At 37.3% G+C, this 23579-nt stretch overlaps 1 protein-coding gene across 3 annotated transcripts in view; it reads left to right on the plus strand.

Moving 5' to 3' along the window:
- LOC105034952 (uncharacterized) overlaps nucleotides 1-9233 on the plus strand; it is a 48456-nt gene extending 39223 nt beyond the window's left edge. Inside the window, exons 7-14 of one of the 3 annotated variants that reach the window (XR_012140209.1) lie at nucleotides 2946-3125; nucleotides 3523-3590; nucleotides 3682-3733; nucleotides 4047-4100; nucleotides 4185-4274; nucleotides 8177-8243; nucleotides 8552-8751; nucleotides 8874-9233. Coding sequence is in view for 1 of the 3 variants with exons in the window: in XM_010910309.3 (XP_010908611.1) it covers nucleotides 2946-3125; nucleotides 3523-3590; nucleotides 3682-3733; nucleotides 4047-4100; nucleotides 4185-4274; nucleotides 8177-8243; nucleotides 8552-8643 (603 nt within the window). In the remaining 2 variants the exon portion in view is untranslated. Of the gene's footprint in view, nucleotides 1-2945; nucleotides 3126-3522; nucleotides 3591-3681; nucleotides 3734-4046; nucleotides 4101-4184; nucleotides 4275-8176; nucleotides 8244-8551 lie in introns of all 3 variants that reach the window. The other 2 variants (XR_830265.2, XM_010910309.3) reach the window with 2 other exon arrangements.
- The last annotated feature ends 14346 nt before the right edge of the window (nucleotides 9234-23579 follow it).

The raw sequence follows: 23579 nt of genomic DNA on the forward strand, positions 1-23579 counted from the left end.
GAAGATCCAATACTAGAAGTGGTGGGAGCATTTCTTCTATACTCATCAAACAAACCATAAAGGGTTGCCACAATCTTTTTTATGTGCACTTCAGCACTCACCATAAAGCTTGGTGAAGCATTAGCTTACAAAATGTATCTTATAGCAAGGATCCAATATTGCCGTACAAGACAAAACCAAAATATATTTAGCCCAATACTTATCAAATTTCTGAAGCATATCATCAATCATGTTAGACATGAAACTGTATGGACCGCTTTTTGCTTTTAACAAATGAGTATGAATCTTTTACACCCCTTTGAAATGAATATTAGAAGTTGGGTGTTTAGTACCAGAAAACATGCATGTTACTTCATAAAATACTTTAAAAATCTATGAAATATGCTTACTTTTTTCTATTCCTCTTTAGAAAATACATAAAATTTTTATCTCTTTGTGCCCAATGCTGTAAGACATTCTTGAAATAAAGTGCATGATCAAGCATCAAATATATCGAATTCCTTCTCACACTGGCATCACAATGCAATTTCTTATCTGTATTCAATTGGAAACTCTTAGTAGCAATTTTATAGAACCTTTTTTTCTCGAGGAACTGATTTTTTAATGTACTTGATTACATTGCGAATTTTAGCAGTCACATTTTCAGTAATGTTTAAATCACATTGCACAATGAGATTCAAAATATGGCTACAATAATGAATCTGAAAAAACTTACCATCATATGGTAAAGAGTTTTTTGCAAGTAATCAGTATTTGAGAAAGTTAGCCATAGAATCATTGTAAGATGTATTGTCCAATGTGATGTTAAAAATTTTATTGTCTATTTTCCATTGAGTCAAGCATAATGCTACCTCATTTGCTATAGATAATCCATCAAAAGGAGTTAAGGCCCTAAAATGGATAATTCTCTTTTGCAACTTTCAATCACTATGAACCCAATGAACGGTAATATAAATATATTCATTAATTGTATGCTAAGATTTTCAATTATCAGAGGTCAAACAAATTCTACCAGGAGCTTTCATCAACTCTTCTTGGACAAATTCTCTCTTTCACATAATAAGAGAACAAATCTCTTCTCACAGTATGCCTACTTATATTTTTAAACCCTGGACAGTTCACAGACATAAAGCACCTGAAGGTAGGCTCCTCTACAATGGTAAAAAGATGTTTTCTAGCCATCAAAAAAGTGATAAGTGATTTACGAGACTCTTCATGATCAAATTTATGAACTTTTATTGATGTGCTTTCATCAGTGGAAGTATGAGCTTTAAGCATACATTGCCTAATATCTTTGTTTCTCTTTTTAGGACATCTTTTTATGTGATGCAACAAATGAGAAGTTCCTTTGTTAGAACTGGCTACAAATAACCTCTTACAATACTTGCATTTGGCCTTCACTTCATCATTTTTTGTAATCCTCTCCATATCATCCCACACTTCAGAATTTAACTTCTGATGCTTAGGACTATCATACTCATTATATCCATCTTGTACATGCATACTAACTGATGCACTGGCACTAGCCATTGACGTTTGAAGTTCTATGTTGCATGATATTTGAAAAAAAATCAATAAGAAGCATAATAAAGTGGAAGAAGGGTTGGAAAGCAAGACAAAAGCAAAAATGAGACTCAGAAGACAATATTATTTTAATTAGGATCATTGAAATCATCCGATCTCAAATCTTCTTCATAGTCTCAAAAAAATTTATAATAGTTGAAGTGAGCCACATAATTGGTTCAAAGTGATGTTTCAATAAAACAGTTTGATACCCAAATCTCAAAATCAAAATCCATCAGAACAATGTTAATTGGCACATGATATTCCAAGCAGATTCTCAAGATTTGGGATCAACATAATTAATCACGCTTACTTGTCGGAGATGACATCATTGGCCGAGAGAATATGGGGAGGTGGGGAGGATGCTAGGGCCTGGCCGGCGGAAAGGTGGGAAGAAGAGGAGGCGGGGAGGCACGGTGGCGGGGAGGAAAAGCCCTAGCCCTAGCCTGATCGAGACTCAGGAAGAGCCGAGCACGCCGAGGAAGAGGGGAGGCGATGCTCGGATGCGAGGTGGTAGTCGGGGGCGATGATGATGGCATGGAGCTCGACGGTGAGGCGGAGGCAGTAGTTGGACCAGGTGCAGGAGCCGGCCTCTGTGGAAGTAATAGAAGATTGGGAGCTTGGAGCTGTCGGTGGGGTGGGGAGGCGGTGGCGGGGTTTGTAGAGGTGGAGGTGGAGGTCGTGGCCTCGTGGGTAGTGCGCTGGCATCAAAGAGTCGGGAATTGGGAATAGGGATAGGGTGGTTGGAGCTGTGAATTGGGGATTAGGGTTTGGGACTTGGGAGAGTCAGGATTCTCAGGAAGAAGAGGAATAGGACTCCTTAGTCCTTACGGTTGTGCTTTGTAGTCTTACGGGCGGGGCGGCCTACGTGCTATGGATACGGGCTACAAGATCCCTTTTGGAGTTAAATACGGATCTGGGCAGGGTCCGGGCTGGGTCAATATAATTCCGAGCACGGCCTGTTTGAAAATTTGGCTCTATTTTTAAGCCCAGCCCGACCTGTTGGGCTGAAAATCATAGCCTAAGCCCATTTTAAGAGGGCTGGGCTCGGGAGGGCCGGACCGGGCGGGTGTCCGGGTTTTGAGCAGGTCTAACCATAACATAGCAGTGGTACGGTATGGGTTATCGAGATTGCGGACCTTGCTTCTGACCTTTAAATTCCTATTTTCTCTATCTTCTTTTCTTTATTTTCCTTGTGCCCTTGCTTGAAGAGTTTTTAATGCTATAATTAACATTTATATTTGCTTATAGCTTTGCTGTTCTGTTCCCATCTATTATCAAAGGCTATGTAGTAAACTGGCCAAAGCATTAACTTATTGTTCCCTATTTGATTCTATGCTGATTTTTTTTTATTCGCATTTTGATGTTAATTATCAATTTAGTGCAAGAGAGAGGGCTTCATCCAGAGGATTAAAGATGAAGAAGGTGAAGGATGCAGCATTAATGGGTTTCTGGAAGTCAATAAAGTAGCTGGAAATTTTCACTTTGCCCCTGGAAAAAGCTTCCACCAGTCTTATGTTTTTCTGCAAAATTTATTAGGCTTGCAAACCGAAAGTTATAATGTGAGTAGAGTGACCCACTATGATGCCTTTTTACTGGTTTCAGGAATATATATATATATATATATATATATATGTATATATATATATATATGTATATGTATATGTATGTGTATGTATATGTATATGTAGATATTTGTACATATGTATATGTATATGTATATGTATACATATGTATACATATATGTATACATATACATATGTATATGTATGTATATGTATGAATATATATGTATATGTATGTATATATATGTATGTGTGTATATATATGTATATATATGTATATGTATGTGTGTGTGTGTGTGTGTGTGTGTGTGTGTAGTAAAACAAGTTTCAGTAAACTATTGGTTACTGTATGCTGGAGTAGCATGCTAAATCTTCTTCCCTTTGACGAAAACAGATAAGCCATAAAATAAACAAACTATCCTTTGGGAAGGAGTTCCCTGGTGTTGTAAATCCACTTGATGGGTAAGTTTTACAGGTTATCTCACATTTTTGTTGCCACTTTTGATTTAATTGTTTATATCTTCTGAAGCCAATTTGTTTTAATGAAACCCAGAGCACAGTGGACACATCAAACTCCTTTTGGGATGTATCAATATTTTATCAAGGTGAGTACAAATTTTTATTTCTTTCCTTCAATAGATATTCAATCAACTCTGCATTCTTGGTCATCGGATATTCTTACTTCTGCTGACAACTTCCTTTCTTCATTGTAATTTCCATGTACAAACACTAGCAGTAGCTTTTATCATTTGGAGAAAAATTTTACTTTGTAGCCTTTCTATATACAACATATACACATACTTGCACTTATATACACGTGCATGTGAATGAAGTAGTAAATATAGACTTGTTTATGCTTTAAGCTTTCCTTTTTGACATTGTATGCAGTTACACAATCTACACTTTTCTATGTCTCAGGTTGTTCCTACAATCTATACTGACATTAGAGGACGCAAAATTTACTCAAACCAGGTAAAGTAGACCTTGAAAGCTTGAACTGTCTTTCTTCTTGTTTACATAGAGAAATTCATACTTAAATTTGTTGTCCTATTGCAGTTTTCAGTAACAGAGCACTTCAGAGATGCAGATGTTTATCCTAAGCCCCCTTCTGGAGTATACTTCATTTATGACTTCTCACCAATTAAGGTGCGTGAAGAAGATGGACCATAGTTTCATGTGCTTGTTTCCAAAGGTTTAAGTAACTTATACTGGCTAATATTATGCCTACGGGCTTTTAACAATAACAACAGCAACAAATCGAGCTATGATTCCTTTATGACTTCTCATCAATTATGGTGAGTGAAGATGGGCCATAGTTCAGTGTGCTTGTTTCCAAAGAGGTTTAAATGACTTATGCTGGTCGGCCTCGTGCTTGTGGGGTTTTTAACTCTAAAAAAGAAAAAAAAAAAACTTGTTGCCCTTTGGTGAGGGCTGCTAAGTGCAAAGACACAAAGTACAGACTAGGATGTGTACCTTGTAATGCACTGTGAACTCACTCTGAGTGAACAAAAAAAAGAGATAAATTTAGGAAATTCAATGGTAAATCTAGAACTTTGTTTCTAATAACTGTGTAGCATTGATCATTATTACTTAAATTAAGGTTCGCCATCTCAGTAAAGGGCCCCGTACTGGTGCCAACTTGTAACTGTGTTGATTTGAGGTTGGTTCAGTATACTGAATCTCAGTACACCTCTTATATTGCATACTGATACTGAACTAGTATGGTACAGTATGCCTCGTACTGCCTGGTTCAGTACGGTATAGCAAACCTTGCTTGAAACATGTGCACTATAAATTCCCATAGTGAAGGGCATTTGAGTTAGATGTTACTATGTTGAAGCATAGACATAATTTAACATAAACCAGAGTATATGTGCATAAATATGATGATGTATGTGTATTCAAGCTCATATATGAACTTGAAATGCAAGCCTTCAGAAATTTTCTGGGAAATAATAACTTTACATGAACAAACTTTTGGAAAATGAGAAACCGAATTGTAAATAAAAAATGGAGATGATAACATGGAAGTTCATAGTAAATAATGTCTTGAACTAGTTGTTGAACCTAGTATAATTAACTATCTTGTGAATTGATCGTATTACTAATTTACAACCAAATGTGCAGGTATTGAGGATTGAAGGCAAAACTGCCACTAGCCTCTCAAATGCTTTGAGCAATAATCTAATGTACATTTAACAAATCTATAGTTTGTTTAGGTTAATCAAACTGAAGTAACATGTTGTCTGTGAATTTTCCTTTTAGAATCATTTAACTGTCAAATCTATAGGTCAGTTTGGAAAAATTTTCAGTTTTGTGATCATCTATTGGAAGAGTAACAATATTATATGGTTTTTCATTTTCTATTTCTGAAGTTTAAAAGAGTAAAATGCTTGAATTAAGAATAAATATTCGTGATTGATATGAAGAATTTTCTTGCTTAGACAGGGATAGTGCTTTCTCCCAATACATTATATAAAAATTTGACAGTGGAAAATATCTGTTGAAATGAAAGGCACTTCTTGGATATACAAGGAAGATGCTGATGATATGTTTAGAAAACTACTGATAAATAAATCCTGCATTTTTGTGCAGTTTTTTCAAAATATCTCTAGCTAGTCTCATGCGCCTATCTAGTGCTACACCATTGCTTGTTGCCCCCTGCCACCATCTTTCTCGCAGGCAGGATTGATGGACTGACCATTCTGGATCAGCCCACCTAGGAATAGTCAATATCTTAGCTAACAGTTTCATCAAATAGTATTTATTATTTATGTACTAGCTGATGGGTAATTTTTAAATTCTGTTTTGGTTCTTGATTTGTCTTGTATCTTAGGTTTCCTTTATTATGGTTCATGCACGTGCCTCTTCAAGTTCATAAAAGTACTTACTAATTTGTTCAAAAAATTAATGATGTGTTAATGCAAGGGATGTGAAAACTCATTTGATATCTACATAGAGACATTTAGTAGGGAAGTAAGGCAATGGGGAATTGGTAGGAAATTTGACTTTATGCATTTTTGAATTTAGTAGTGGGTTCATAATTCTTTCCTCCTCTTCTCCTGTATGTTAATGTCTTTTACCTATTGTGGTTAAACTCCAATGATGGTGGCATCAGTTTGTATCATAGTATTAATTTGATCTCTTAACCACCGTCTCTTCTGCTCCTCTCTTTTCTCAAGTTATGTTTTGCAACAATGAGTGTGATCAATTTCTTTAATATTAGAACAAGTTACTTTGTCAGCGTGACGAATGTTTGTCTTGAAAAGAAGCATAGATGAAGGATCCAAAGTACATGCAAACTAGCATAAAGAACAAGGAAAAATAATTCTGAGATTGCTTCAAGCAACTTCAAGCCACTTCATCTTAAATCATGACAACTAGAACTTCTTCAAATTATAGATCATCATCTTCTGAACTTCTTCATCTAACATAACATCAAGATCAAGCATCAAATGAGAAGATGACTGAACTTAGAAATTCATTTCGAAGGCTTGATTGATATGGTAACAACACCATACTCCTAGTATTCCTTAAACTTTAGCAAACCCTCTTAATTCTTAAATTATGTGTGGTTGGAAAACCTAGTTGTGCCTTGGAATCGTCAGATTTATCAACTTTATATCTTTAGAGTTTGATTCCAAAAGAGTAAAACTTGAAGCTCAAAATATTTTTACAGGATGATGGACTGAAGCTTTTCAAAATTGGATTTCGTGCCCAAGTATCAAGAAAGTAATTTTCGAAAAAAAACCTTTTGTGTGGATCTAAAGAATCATTTAATATTATTTTTGAGATAAATATTTCTCCATAGAACATGAAGGCTATTCATTGTTTTATTGGATCATCAACTTCTTGCAAAATGCAAGATTATTTGGTCGAAAATAAAGAAATTCAAAAGCATTGATGATCAAAGAACTCTGGGATGAGTTCCACATAGGGAAGACTCCAATATTGGAGCAATGGACCATATTTTGGGTTAACCCACTTTGGAAGGGCAAATATCTTAATCTATTTCAATATCTATTAAAATTGTATCAGTTAGCAATAGTTGGGCATTAAGTTCTTGTCTTTAGCTCCTAAATCCAGCTTTTTTTAGATTTCCGGGCTTTCTTACTAATGATTCATGCATGTGTTTCTTTGAGTTTATAGATGTATTTATTTATAGAGTAAATTATAAAATCCCCCTGATATTAGGGGTAATTATACTTACACCCAATAGTTCGAAAAAAGTATGCTTACCCTCTTGAGGTTTATTTTTATTTTTATCTAGCACTTTAATCCATAACTTAGCAGAACTTCGGTCAAACTGTTAACCTTAAATGGGCCCCAATGCCACATCAGAAAAAATTTCAAAATTGATCAAAATAACCTTATGTGGCATAACAGCCACTCAAAGACAAAAAAATGTGGGTATCCTCCTCCCCACTCTAAGGCCAATTTTGGCTTTCATATGAGATAAATAGTTTCACTAATACCATTAATTTAATTGGGTGCAAGTGTAGGTTTACAGACTATTGGGTGTAAGTGTAATAAGTGTAAACAGTCTTTGTAATTTCTTTTTATTTATATTTGTCTTTTTGAAAGTTATAATTTATTGACCTAACAGATATGAGGAGACATTTACTGTCTATAAAAGGCATGTAATATAGAAAGAAGGGCGATTAAAATTTGGCATAAAATTTGAGTTAGTGATCATTTTAGTGTTGGTTTTCATTCAATATGTGCTCTTTTTACTTTCTCCTTCCTGATCTCCATCTCTTCTTCCTCTTGTGGTCAAAAACCTGTAGTTCCAACATCAATTTTTAATCCTAAAGATACATTGTGGGATGATCGTTTGTTAAGATGGCCAGTTTGTTCAAGGTTCCGATAGCATAAATGCCCTCTCTTGGCAACAACCAGAAAAATTATGATAGCACGAACAAGATGCTATTCTTTTAGCCACTTTTAAATGGCTCTCTTATGTACCATCTCTTGTCAAACTTTGATATGATTAAGCATTTCTCAGTTCATTCATGTGACATGATTATTGATTCTTACCTGTGTTGCAGGTGAATTTTACTGAAGAAAATAAATCACTCCTGCATGTCTTGACCAATATCTGCGCCATAATTGGAGGTTCTCTTTCCTACTTTCCCATCTTTTCACACCCTTGCAATGATATCTCATCCACAAGATACTAGATTTTATGCTAGGCTGACGGCGAACACCTGCACACACACCATGCTGTACCACTAGAAGAGTGAAAATACCATCAGTTCTATCTTAAAATATGTAAAATAAGGTCAATGACTTACCCAATCACTTAATTTCATGCATCTCTATTTCTGTGGGAATAATATTTGCTGATAGGTAACTTTCTTTGAAAGACAAATAAATATCAAATCAATTGGAGATATATCTGAAGTTGAGAATTGCAAATTCAGGTGTTTTTATGGTAGCCGGAATTGTTGATGCTTTTGTCTATCATGGCCATCGGGTGATCAAGAAGAAGATGGAGCTCGGTAAGCATAGGTGATTTACTTGGAGCTAAGAAGATATATTCTAGTTTTCCAGCCGTTAGGATGACATTATGAATCATTCAACAAGATGCAATCAGAAAAGTGCAGAAGCAGTTGGCATTGCGGTAATGAAGCTGAAATCTTGAGATTAAGCTGACACTCCATTGTTAATTTTGGTAGTTCTTTCAATGTCATTGTGTCTATTAGTAGTATTTGTAAAGTTACATTAAAGAAAATGTATTTACATCAGAGGTGACCTCTCCCCTTCCAGCACCCCTGTGCCCCCTCTACATGATCATTTTGGGTTTCTGAAGTCTGAGCAGTTCATTTCTTTCCATCACTTCACAAGAGCTGGAGGACCATTGTAATGAACTATATTAGATTCTGCATACATGGGGGATGTATTACCTTGGAAAGATATCATATGAATGTACTCCCACATGTTTCCAACATTCTATGATTGTCAAGGCAGGTGGTTTGCTGGTTGAGCTTGCATAATCTCGAGCACCACCTATTTGCTAGATCAATTATTTGTCCTTTCCTCTTGCACGCTGGCATTTGTATTTACTTGTGTGCAATTGTATCAATAATTTTTCATATTACTGTATTTTAGTTTAGAGTTTGCTTCTGTATTTGACTATTTTAAATATCTGATGCCTACATTTATGAATTTTCTTAGTTCCTACATAGATTATTCCTAGTTCTCTAACATTGATATTTTTATTAGAATTATGCATGAATACTTGCTGATTGTGCTTCGACTCGCGGTTTTTGCTAAATGAAACAGTGAATTACTTGATAGTTTCTTTTTGATTCTTCACCAATTCTTGTGCAACATGGTATTCTACTTCCAAGTAAAAAGACGCTTACAAGTCAGACCTAAGGGCTTGAAACCTTGTTCAGCATTGTAGGTAGATGAGCTTTTGTTTATCGATCTTTGGATGGTAGAACTTTCGCTGGTAGAGTTTTTAGTAGAAAGTTGCTTACCATTTGATAGCTATATTTTTGAAGTGTCGTGGAACTCTTTATTGTCTACTTGGTAATTTGAAAAAGTGCTTTTAATGGCTGGAAATAATAATAAAAGATATCATATAGTTGCTTTCATTGTCTAATTTGTTGTGCTATTAAAACAGTTAAAACAATAATTTTGTCATATTTTTATATTATAATAATATTATTTTTAATTTAATAAAATAATATTATTATTTTAGTACATTGTAATAATATTATATATTATAATATGATTATCATATATATATATATATATATATAACAATACTTTATGGAGGATTATCGTAGTGCTGTCAGCTCAGGAAGTTAAAATCCTTCTAATACGTCACGAGTCGAGCTTCAATTTTTTTATAAATATATATATTTTTTATGAAGTTTCTCAATCCTTTTCGACTTTTGTTTCTTTCCATCTCCTCCCCACTTTCCTCGCAGTCACCTCCTGTCGTTCTCCACTGTTACCTTCCTCATTATCATTGACGTCGGTTCGTCTTTTCGATCTCCTTGAGGTATCGTCATCTTGCTCTCAATTTTTTGCTTCTTCGAAGCTTCTCGAGCTTTTCGAATATCCATCCCTTTTTCTTTTCGATCAAATTTTATTGGATTCTTTCGCCCATGTCCATCAGATTCGGTGGGCGGAATGTGTCCTTCGATCATTTTGTCAGCTATAACTTCGGCAACGGTGGTAGCCTTTCCCTCCGATCAGCTTTCGATCCCTTTCTTTCAAATGGGGGTGAGGATGGTCGCTCGACCCATCAGAAGTAGAAATCTAAGACATTGAAGAAAAGAAAGTTGGTCGAGAGAGCGGCAGTGGTTGGGGATCCAGATTTTTTGGGCTTTTTGGTAGGATTGGATCATCAGATGCCATCTCTGGTTGAGAATGGTCATTATGAGGATGGGATGGTTGCTTGAAAGGGAGTCGGTTCGCAAAAAAGAGGCTTGCTTGGCTTGCGATGCAAAGTACTGCATAAAATATTTGCAGTGTGGATGTTCGTGGGGTGGTCGTCGGTGCTCGTGCGGAGCTACGAGGGATTGGGTTCGTTGGGGTCGAGGGAAGGAACAGGAGGGGACAGCGATGGGGTGGGGCCGCAGAGGGGAGGGGAGGGGGTTTAGTGGAGCTGGAGTTTGGGGATGCGGCGGGGGTAGGAGGTGGGGGGGACGATGGGAGGAAGGGAAGAGGGAAAAAAAGAGAGAATATTTAGCGAGGGGGAAGAAAAAGAAAAAAATATTATTATTTTATTATTAATAATAATTTAAATTATTTTTTTAAGGTATTAATTTTAGAAAGAATATTTGGAGAGGGGGAGGAAAAAAGAAAAAAGTAAAAAAATATTATTATTTTATTATTAATAATAATTTGAAGTAGAAGAAAAATATTAATTATAAAATAATAATAAAAATATTATTTTTTAAAATATTATTTTAAAAATAATATTAATAATAATAATAAAATTATTTCAAAAAATTAATAATAAAATATTATTTTTAAAAAATATTATTTTTTAAATATTAATAATATTTTTAAATATTAATTTATTATTAATAATAATTTAAATAATAATAAAAATATAGTAATATCAAAAAATTTATTTTCGTGCATTCGGTGCAGACGGCGGTGGGGTGGGGCCGTGGCGGGGGCAGCGCAGATGGCTGTGACTTGAGTCTCACGCTGCGGGGGCGGGGGTGGTAGGAGGAAGGGAATAGAAGAAAAAAAAATATTTAGGGAGAGAGAGAAAAAAATATTATTATTTTATTATTAATAATAATTTGAAGTAAAAAAATATTAATTTTAAAATAATAATAAAAATATTATTTTTAAAAATAATATTAGGAAGGGAAAAGAAGAAAAAAAGAGTAAAAAGATAGTTGAGGAGAGGGAGGAAAAAAGAAAAAAGAAAAAAATATTATTATTTTATTATTAATAATAATTTGAAGCAAAATATTAATTTTAAAATAATAATAAAAATATTATTTTTTTTTCAAAATATTATTAAAAAAATACTATTTTAGTTATTAATTTAAAAATACTATTTGTATAATAACATATTATTTTTAAAAAATTTATTTCAAAAAATAATAATAAAATATTATTTTAAAAAATATTATTTTTAAATAATAATAAAAATATTATTTTTAAAATAATAATAAAAATATTATTTTTAAAATATTCATTTATTATTAATAATAAATTAATAATAAATTATTTTCTTGCATCCGATCGCGCGCAACATGCGGATCTTCGATTAGTTGTTATACAATACTAACGATGAAAACTATATTATATTATATTATGGTGTAACGTATCTATTATACTATATTGTATCATAAAAAATTATTATTATAAAGTGATGTTATCTGATAATTTATTTTTAAATTAATTCCAAAAAAAATTATTGCTAGGATGGGCACTTGGATCCTTAGGAGAAAATTGGTTTCTGGCCCATTTCAAGTAGAGCATTTTCCTAAAGGCTACAAATTTTAGCTTTTTTCTTGTAGACCATTTTAGCTTTTAGAGAAGTTAGAAAGGTGTTTCAAAAATTTTTATCAAATATTTGAAAATCATCTAAAAGAGCTTCTGGCCTCTAAGAAGTGCTTTTCGGCCTTTCAAAAGCAATATCAAATAGAGTCCGAAGCATGTTAGTCATGTTTCAAGTGTAGTATGTTAAAACCCTCACTCACTTGACCTACCAACCTGAAGTGATCACTGGAAGGCTGGATTGTGCTAGCTGATGCTCTGTATGAAGGAAAAGACTATATTTGTGCAAAGATTGTATCTGTTAAATGGGAAACGTAAAGTTTTCTCTAGGAAAAGAAAAACAATCTAGCTAAAATTTAGAAAATTCTTTTCTATGTCATTTTTGTTCTCTCTCCATCCGAACACAAGAAGATGGTTTTCTTCCCAAAGAGCTTCAATTTTACATAATCTCACCCAAGCAACCAAATATATCGCAAGTAGATATCCACTTACGTATATTCCACCGGGAGGTGTCACACCAACCACATGAAATCCACCGTGATATTTGATGCGAGGCCTACTTTAGCAAAGAAAATTTTGTGGCTCAAATAAGTATTGGATGTTCATGCCGGGGAGGATTTCACCGGATGCCTTGTGATGTTCTTCACATTTCTTTAGAGGGAATTAGAGTTGCAGTTAGCGGCAATTGACTCACAGTGTTCAAATGTCCGCAATTGCAGCTGCATGCGACACTCAATTGCAAAACGAGTCCCCAAACTTGTAATTAGAACTTCAGCAAAAATTAGGAGAAATCTTATAATTCAGAAAACCCTTTGAAAGGGGTCCTCTAACCACTTCGACCGTGTCTCTTCTCCTTCTCTACGTATCCTTACGATTAATAGAATAATACCATTATTTAATTAATATTATACTTATAATAATGTTATAGTGTGATATTAATATTATAATATTACTACTAGATTATACTATTAGTGTTATATTCTTATAGCAACGGTGATATAGTATACCATTCTGCATCCGGCCGAGGCATATCGCCGACCCCATTTGCATCTCTCTTAGCAATTTCAAGCACTCTTTAAGTCTCTTTTAAAAGTCCTTTTCATCTTTCCCTCACAGTACATATTTGCTGTCAGTCTCTCACTTATATTAGCCCTAGATGGAATTTACTGTCCTGTTTGGGTTGCATTGCCAGCAACCCAACTTGCCAATCAGAGATGGATCCAAAAAATTTTTAAAGGGATGTCTTTTGATAAGTATTTATTTTATAAAATACTAAAAATAATGAAGTATACAATGCAATAGTATATTTTTATAATTAAATAAAAATTATTAATAAAATAAAATTTATTCAAAACAATCATCTTACAATTATATTAAAACAAGTATTAAAATAACATACATTCAGTATAATTCTCTTTTGTGAGTTCTCATATTTTGAAAATGGTACATAATAGTTTTATCCATGATATTTTCAAATACATCTTTTTCTACATATATCACTAGACAATCATTTAGAAATTAATCACACATTCGATTTTGTAATCTGCATTTGACATAATTCATTGCAGAAAAAGCTCTTTCCATATGAGCAGTTTCAATTGGTAAAATCAATGCAAGCTTCAAAAACATATATCCAAAGGATAAACAAAATGCTTCTCTATCTTCACTAACTTTTTTGAAAAATCATCAAACCCCTGAAGATCAACAAATGCTTCATGTGATTGCATATCAAAAATATAGTTTTTAAGTTAATGCTCAAGTGCTCTAATATCAATATTAGAAAATTTATTAGGATAAAATTTTGCCATCTACTTCAATTTTCTGGAATCAAAAGCTCTGAATGAATTCTTGGGACTTAGGCATGCCACACAATGAAGTAACTCGATGTTTATCTCATTGAAGTGATTATTTAGCTCACAAAGTTGTATATCTATTACTGCATAAAACACATCTATTAGTAACATGTGGAGCTTTATGCTTTGATCTTTCTTCTTGTACATAAACACCATCCATATCAGGGATATCAAGATCAAGATGATAATAAAATTGATAGACTTTTTTCAAAAGATTATCCTATTCATCATCTCTCATCTTCTGCAATCTTTGCTTAGACATTCACAAGTTGCATTGCACTGATAATATCTTGATCTTCCCTTTGCAAAGCTTTTGATCACTCATCTGTTATCTCCAAAATATGAAACATTAAACGTAAAAAGCAAAATCAAATGAGCATAATGATCTCCTAAGAGAACGTGCTTCTTTTTGATGCATTGAATTATGAGAATAAAAAAAAAAAAACTCGAGAACATCAATCACATCTAGAAATAACTCAATCAAGCTTAAAAGTAATTTGTAATGGGATCCTCATCGTATATCACCTGCTTTTCTAAGAGAAAGTTCTTGATTCAATCCCATCCCAATTTCAATTTCATCATTGCTTATTGCCTCTAATATTCTCATAGCATGCCTCTAGCAAAGTATATTTTTTCTCTTACAAGAAGCTCCAATTATATTAGTTACATAAGAGACCAAGTCAAAAAATCAAATAACATCAATATACTTCTTTGCGGTAGCCATAATTGTCAGTTGAAGCTGATGAGCAAAACAATGCACATAATACGCTGATTCATTGTCTCTCAATATCAGAGATTTAAGACTATTGAATTTACTTTGCATATTATTGGCTCCATCATAACCCTATCCCCATATTCTAGATACACTCAATCCATTCTTCAAGAGTACAGAATCAATTGCTGCTTTTAAGGACGTAGCACATATTAGCAACATGTACAATGCCAATAAAATGTTCCTTAATAATTCTCATTTTATCTGTACTATAACTGTCATTTGTTATTTTCTAGATATATCACTAGATTCATCAACCAATATTCCAAATTAATTATCTCCAAGATCCTCAATGATCAAATTAATTATCCCTTTTGTAGCTACATTTGCAAGGTTTTTTTAGATATTAGGGGCTACCATTTGTTGATTACTCAGGATATTTTTTAATACAACAGCATCTATATCCATATTCAATATGGCAGCAAGTTTCATAAGTTCAAAATTTTTTTTTCTATTATTTGAATTTTTTGATTCATCATCATCATGAAAAGACATTCCTTGATGTAACAAAAATCTTGCACATGCAGTTAAAACGTACAATCTAAGCCGATATTCATTCTTAACTTTTTTTGATTATTTATGGATAGCCACTTGGATGGATTGCTGCTCTTTTATTAAGTCTTTATATTTTTTAACGACTTGATTACGAGAACCGTTATGTGAATCAATATGAAGATCCAACCTATCTTTTTTATTCCAATGTGAAAATCTGTCCAAAACAAAAACATTTGCCTCACCTTTTTTTCCTTCAGGTTTAAATAAATAGCGACATAAACAAAAAGCTATATTTTTTTAATACTATATTCCAATCAATTTGAATATTAATCAAACCAATCTGGATTAAATCTATACAATTTTCCTCCAATTGATATTTATAGAAAACCATGATTTTGAGGTTGACAAGGACCTTTTTATAGGTATATCCTTCTAACTTTATCTCGCTTATTAGGATGATAATCAGAATTTTTTTTGTCTCCATTGGATCAACAGGAAGATTTTCAAAATTAATTTCAATTTCATCAAAATATGTTTAAGGACTAGGATTAGAACCACCTCTACTTGCTCCATCTTGACATTGAGATGAGCTTGGTGATAATAAAAATTTTCTTTGAAAGTATCTCTCCATAATTTAACTATTCAAATAATTATTTTTGAAATATCAAAGTTAGTATATTTCTTTTATTTTGAATGGTTATTAACTTCTTTATGATAAATTAAAATGCACAAGATAGTTATTGAAATAATTTTTTTAGCACACATATCAATGAATAACAACATCTTAAATTCAATCTAACATTCAATTAAACACCAATTAACTATTCAACTAAATCACAAAATCAGATTTTTCATAGAAAATTTCATATAATCATATTAAAATTCTAGCAAATAGATAAATAAATATTAGATAATATTAACATGATCGAGAGAGTACCTGATTGGTATAAAATAGTAAAATAATCAAATTATTGGACTGCAACAAGTACACAAGAGAGCAAGAGAGGCTAGAGGATAGAGGCGGCAGCCTGCAGCAGTCATCGGCGGGCTGGGCAGACTGATTCATAGTCACACGAAAGAGACTTAGAGAGAGCAAGTGTGGAGAGAGAGAGGCCGAAGGGCTAAAAGGAGGGTGCACAAAGCCAGAAGGAGAGAGAACAAGAGAGGCCAAACTCTTGAGGGGGGAAGTGGCAGCTGTGGAGGCTGGCCGGTGGTGGGCAGTCGCAGACGACAAAAAGCGAGGCCCAAAGAGAGAGAGAGAGAGATGAGAGGGAGAGCTAGTGGAGTGGAGGCGGAGATTAGTGATTGGGCAGAGGCTGGCGACCGACGGCGAAAGGAAGATCGATCACCATAGATGAGAAGGCAGCTGTTCATATGTTTGTCATTTATGAGAGAGGGGGAGCGGGAGGGTTAATTAATTAATTAGGTGCTTAGGGTTTTTTTTAAAAAAAACCGGCATTCGTCTGTTCATCATTCGTGAGAGAGAGGGAGAGGGAGGGTTGGTTAATTAATTAGGCACTTAGGATTTTTTAAAAAAAAGTCAGCTTTGGGAAAAAAAAAGTTGAAGAGGCTGTTGGTGGTTTTCAACTTTCAAACCGGGGAACTAGGAACTGAGAAGTGAGGGCGAGAGAGCAATCCACTGGACTACAGTTTTACTTATTAATAAAGGTGTTTCTTTACATTAAAAAAGAGATATCCCATATATAAAAGTATATGCATATATAGTACCATATATATGTATTTTTTTAAAGCCAAGGGATGTCCCTGGACACCCCTTGGATATACATAAATCCATCCCTTTTGCCCAATAGCGCCTCGTGGTGCAGTAGGGTCGGACCGAACAAGGATCTCACCCTCTCTGGCACCCCTTTTTAGTGGGCTTCAGCCAAGTCCATCACTGAAGATGCTTCTCTAGACTACAATTCGAGAGATGCACCCACTCGATTCTCAAGCTAGGCTGGTCTTGGTTTGCTAACTGTTACTAGGGGAATCCCCGTTAGTTTTTCCTCCTCTTCTTATGATATGCTTAAGCTCGGTGTATGGCCCACTTGACCTGGGATTGCGAATCGAGGGGTGCCACACTAGCTCAGGGCTAGGATGTTGCATGCAGTGGGGGTGGCAAGGGCCCTTCACCACTAAGGTCCATTGATATGGCAATAGCATCATGAGGTATCGCATCGCACTACGTTCTTCATCGATGTGAAAGCCAAGATATCCATTGTCAAGAGTTGTACCATATAAGGGTGCTACTCATGACAGTGCTCTCTACCTTCCTGCTACTAGAATGGGATAGGCAGGCAGTGGCAGCTCCCTATTTCTATGCTCTTATTCCTTGAAGTGCTCCGTACTAGGTTTGTTTTGCTTACCACCTCACGCTACACACCGCTGGCGCACGTCTAAGCCCGAAAGAGTTTATAAGCTCACTCCATCGCATAACGAATTACTAAAAACTCTTTAACCATGACAAGTTACAAATACGAAAATTACTAACAATCAGGTTATAGCTCTGAAAGTTATATTCCGAATAATTTTGATTGAAGACGCATAGTATTTGGCTATACTACAGTCTCACTCTGACACCATATAGAATAGCACGCTCCTTAAAAGTAGATCAACCATATCCATCCAGAATCTAGAACAAATACTAAAAATAATAACAGGGAAGAGATAGAGGTAGAAAAAAAATTTAGGACTAGGCTTAGGTTTGTTATGCCTAAAGCTTAGCCTAATAAAATTCGATCAGCATATAACAACAAAAATAAATATGTTTTGGAGTTTGTTATGACTCGACACTTATAACAATCACGCATGTGAGGAAGGAGGGTTCCGGTATTAAATACTCGTCAAGGGAATAATACCTGAGTTAAAACTTTTTCCTGTGGCAATGAGTTAGATTACATTTCTTCCCTCTTGCTGCTTCGCCACATTGAGTTGGGTTGCTTAGAACATCCACCCGATTAATTCGTCTTCAGAAACCAGCACCCACGATCCATTCTTTCCTAAACCAGCATATTATAAGGAATATATATATATATATATATATATATATATATATATATATATATATATATATATTGTGATGGCCCGGCCCGATAACAAATCCCAGCCCATGTAACAAAGCCCCCCCCAAAAAAAAAAACAGAAAAACAGGGGAGAAGACTCCCGAAGGGAGTCTTTTTCCTCATCTTGCTGGCTCCCAATCGGAGTCGGAATCGATCTCCCTCCGGTCCTATTTAAGGAGGAGATCCCTCCTCTCTCCTTTCCACCGAAAATCCTAAGCTCAATCGGCGGCAATCGCCAGAAAATCCACCACGGACGACCGTCCCTGTACCATCCAATTTCTCACCGGAAAAGCCTTGCCGGCGACGGAGGTAAGCCTCCTCCCCTTCCTCTCTCCTCCCCCTTCCTTTCCGTGCCAATGTGCACGCTCGTCGGCGACTGGAGTCGCCGGATTTTGTTGCGGAAGAATCTTCCCTCTAGATTATTTCTCTCTCCTAAGATTTTTAGAATTTTGAGAAGAATGATGATGAATTTAAATGATCCTCATGATGAATTTTTGATCTGTGATCGTCGAACGGTATACCGACATCCACTTTGATCAGATCAGGTATTTTTAGATTTTATTTCTCATGATTTTATTGAATTGTCCACATGATAATTTCAGCATGATTTGATCTGATCGATCAGAATTTGTTGAATCATATTGTCTGAAGAATCCAAGATGAGTTTTCTCTCTCTAAAATTTTTACTCTCTAGAATTTTCTCTCTCTAAAATATTCTCTCTCTTGATTGATTCTCTCTCTAAAAAGGTTAGTGAATAAAGAAATTTCTTTCAATAGTCCTGATCTGATTCTAATGAAGAACTCTGATCCATGATTGTCAGACAGCGTACTGGCACCCACCTTAATCAGACCATGAATCTTTAGATTTGATCATCCATGATTTCGATCTAGCCATGACTTGATTTGATCATGTTGATTTCACCAATCGAGATATTGGACCAATCGTAATGTTGGATTGTGTCACCTGATCAATTCGAATTGTACCCCATGAATTCTCTCTCCTCTAATTATCTCTCTCTACTTGATTTTATGAAATCGATGAAGAAAATCTCGGTCCTATCACTTCTTATCCGATTTGATCTGATAGTCAAACTTTGGATCGTTTAGGTCCTAATTAGATTTTGATTAGATGAAATTAGATAATCGGATCCAATCTAAACTGTTGAAATATGGTATTCGTATTCTTTCTAATTATTGAAATTGATTCTGTATAGGATTGTGGATATTTAATCATGGGATATCGCGATATGATCTACGAACAAAATTTTTGAAAAAAAATTTATAGAATTATGTGGATTTATTGGAATGTGTTCGAGGTAAGTAATGTTTCAGTTTTTTCTAGATTTATCGATAAATTATAATATATTTTTCTGACATGATTTGTAAAATGATGCATGAATTGGATGAATGGTATTTTGTTATGAAAATATCTTATTTGAAATGTTATGATGAAGCATGATGGAACATATTGATTTCATGATGCATTATATTGATTGATTTTGATACTACATGATTATATATTTTATTATCGAAATTAGAATATAAAACATGATTTATGAAGAATTATGATATAAGAAACAATAAGAATTGACAACCTGACTATATAGAGGACCCCGCCAATGGGGGCATATACGTTGGCAATTGATTGTCCTGAGGATTTATGTCGCTAGCGAGACCAGCGACATGTCATCAGAGAGACCAGAAACCAAACTGCCAGAGAGACCAGCGGTTTCGAAGGACTTTGCTGCCAGATGATTCGCAGCTCACTGCAAGCAGATACGCGGTATTATGACCCTGCCACAGGAAAAATATGGTCATAGCTCATGGTTGATGAAAAGAATTTAAGAATGGAAAGAAATTGAAATCTCAAAAGAAACTTGAATTTTTGAAAAAGAAATAAATTTGGCATGAATTATATTGCATAATTGAAATTGATTTCGAATTGATGAACTCTATATGCTTATTTTCTATAAATGATTATTTACTTAAATACCTAATGAAATTTGTTGAGAAGTGATCATTGCTTACTGGGCTGTTTAGCTCATTACCTCCTATTTTTACTGTTTTTACAGATGTTGAGGAATTAAGATGATACAAGATATGAATCGAAGAGTGATCAGAAGCAGAATCTCTATACTTTTATTTTCGGTTGAAAGTCTTATTGAATTTGATGTAAGGATCATGAATTATTGTTGAATTTATTGAGACATTAAAGAAAAAATTTAGGTCGTTATATTTTGGATTTAAATTATTGACTAATTATTTCGCTGTTGATTTTAGGATAGTATGATAAGATGCCTTGCATGCTTATGGGAAGAGTTTTCTATGAGTATGCGGCGGTTGCCATGTAACAAAGCCCAAAAAATATGATGGCCCGGCCCGATAACAAATCCCAGCCCATGTAACAAAGCCCCAAAAAAAAAAAAAAACAGAAAAACATGGGAGAAGACTCCCGAAGGGAGTCTTCTTCCTCCTCTCGCCGGCTCCCAATCGGAGTCGGAATCGATCTCCCTCCAGTCCTATTTAAGGAGGAGATCCCTCCTCTCTCATTTCCACCGAAAATCCTAAGCTCAATCAGCGGCAATCATCGAAAAATCCACCACGGAAGACCATCCCTGTGCCGTTCAATTTCTTATCGAAAAAGCCTCGCCGGCGACGGAGGTAAGCCTCCTCCCTTTCCTCTCTCCTCCTCCTTCCTTTTCGTGCCGATGTGCATGCTCGCCGTCGACCGGAGTCGCTGGATTTTGTTGCAGAAAAATCTTTCCTCTAGATTATTTCTCTCTCCTAAGATTTCTAGAATTTTGAGAAGAATAATGATGAATTTAAATGATCCTTGTTGGGTATAAAATACCCCCCCAGCCGAAGTTCGTGACAGGAGTGACCCTCCGGGGATCCAACCAACTTCCGACCTCCGACAACGTCTCTTCAAACCTCCTAGGCGGCCGAGCCTCCGCAACACTCCCAAGTTTTGCCGACGGACAGGACCCCGCCAGTGTCGACCGGATTCTTCGCGACGTCCAGACTCCTACGGGAGCCGGACCTCGTCCCCGACCCCAGCTGCAGGCAGACTTCATCCGGACTCCTACGGGAGCTGGACTCCGTCCATGACTCCAATTGCAGGCAGACTTCGTCCGGACTCCTACGGGAGCTGGGCTCCACCCACGACTTCACTTACAGGTAAACTTCGTCCGGACTCCTATGGGAGCCGGACTTCACCCCCAACTCCAATTGCAGGAAGACTCAGCCCAGACTCCTATGGGATCCGGATCTCGTCTCCGACTCCAACCGCAGGAAGACTCCGCCCGGACTCCTACGGGAGCCAGATCTCGTCTCTGACTCCGACTACGGGAAGACTCCGCCCGGACTCCTACGGGAGCCGGGCTTCGTCCCCGACTTCGACCGCTAATAAACTTTGTCCGAACTCCTACGGGAGCCGGACTCCACCCATGACTTCACCTGCAGACTTCGTCCGGACTCCTACGGGAGCCGGGCTCCACCCACGACTTCACTTACAGGTAAACTTCGTCCGGACTCCTAAGGGAGCCGGACTTCGCCCACAACTCCAATTGCAGGTAGACTTCGTCCGGACTCCTATGGGAGCCGGACTTCGCCCCCAACTCCAATTGCAGGAAGACTCAGTCCGGACTCCTACGGGAGCCAGATCTCGTCTCCGACTCCGGCTATGGGAAGACTCCGCCCGGACTCCTACGGGAGCCGGGCTTCGTCCCCGACTTCGACCGCTGATAAACTTCGTCCAGACTCCTACGGGAGCCAGACTCCGCCCATGACTTCACTTGCAGACTTCGTCCGGACTCCTATGGGAGCCGGGCTCCACCCATGACTTCACTTACAGGTAAACTTCATCCGGACTCCTAAGAAAGCTGGACTTCGCCCACAACTCCAATTGCAGGTAGACTTCGTCCGGACTCCTACGGGAGCCGGACTTCGCCCCCAACTCCAATTGCAGGAAGACTCAGCCCGGACTCCTACGGGAGCTGGATCTCGTCTCCGACTCCGGCCGCAGGAAGACTCCGTCTGGACTTCGTCCCCGACCTCAACTACTGGAAGGCTTCGCCCGGACTCCTACGGGAGCCGGGCTCCGTCCTCGACCTCGACTGCTGGTAAACTTCGTCCGGACTCCTAAGGGAGCCAGACTTCGCCCCTGACTTTGATTGCAGGTAGACTTCACCCGGGCTCCTACGGGAGCCAGATCTCGTCTCCGACTCCAGCTGCGGGAAGACTCTGTCCGGACTCCCACGGGAGCTGGACCTCATCCCCGACTTCGACTGAAGGAAGACTTCGTCCAGACTCCTACGGGAGCTGGACTCCGAGCTCCTCTCAGACGGGTAGCTAACCACCTCTCTCCGCCAGACACTCCAGACGAACTTCGACCGGCAGGCCTGGACCCCCTGGCGGGCCGCAGCAACGGCCATGACTCTGCTCCACTTCCTGCGACAGATTTCGTGCGGCCCCATCACTCCCTGACGGGCTACAGTAACGGCCACGACTCTGCTCCACTTCCTGCGATGGATTCTATGCGGCTCCATCACTCCCTGGCAGACCGCAATAATGGCCACGATCCTGCTCCACTTTCTGTGATGGATATCGCGCGATTCTTCCATCCTCTGGCAAGTCGCGACAACGGACGCCGCTCCACTCCCCGCGACAGACTCCATGTGGCATGTCCTGGTGATAGCCACGATTCCACTCCACTACTCTTTGCAACAAACCCTCCTGACTCTAGGCAGCCCACTGCCAGATGGTTACAGACATCGCTATCAGTCTGTTGCTCCCTCCGCCTATAAAAGGGGGACCCCAGATACGTTATTCTCTAAGCTCTATTTTCTATCCCAAAACTCTGCTAAAATTTCCGTTCGAGCACTCCATTCTTGTTGAGGCAGAAAACTGACTTGAGTGTTGGAGGGTCTTGCCGGAGCAACCCCACCTCCGGTTTAGACTTCTTTTGCAGGTCCCGGTGGCGACCGCGACTCCCTCGACTCTAGCTTCTCCGGCGCAGACAGATTTTTGCACCAACAGGATTGGCGCTAGAGGAAGGGGCTGTGTCTTCGCAGTACCCTTGTTCTTAAAGGAGCGCTCAACGGGACCGTCTCCGATCATCTTCTCCGACATCCACTCCTCCTTCCCCCACCAGATCTTCGCCCGATGCCTTCCCGCAGGGCATCCACACGACGATCCACGGCCTCCGCGGCCAGATCTCAGGCTCCGGCCTCGCCTCCAGTCTCCTAGCCTCTACCCCCTCCTCCGGCAGCGGTGGTTGGCGCGGAGC

The sequence above is a fragment of the Elaeis guineensis genome, chromosome 1, assembly GCF_000442705.2.
Source record: "Elaeis guineensis isolate ETL-2024a chromosome 1, EG11, whole genome shotgun sequence".
Classification (NCBI taxonomy): Eukaryota; Viridiplantae; Streptophyta; class Magnoliopsida; order Arecales; family Arecaceae; genus Elaeis; species Elaeis guineensis.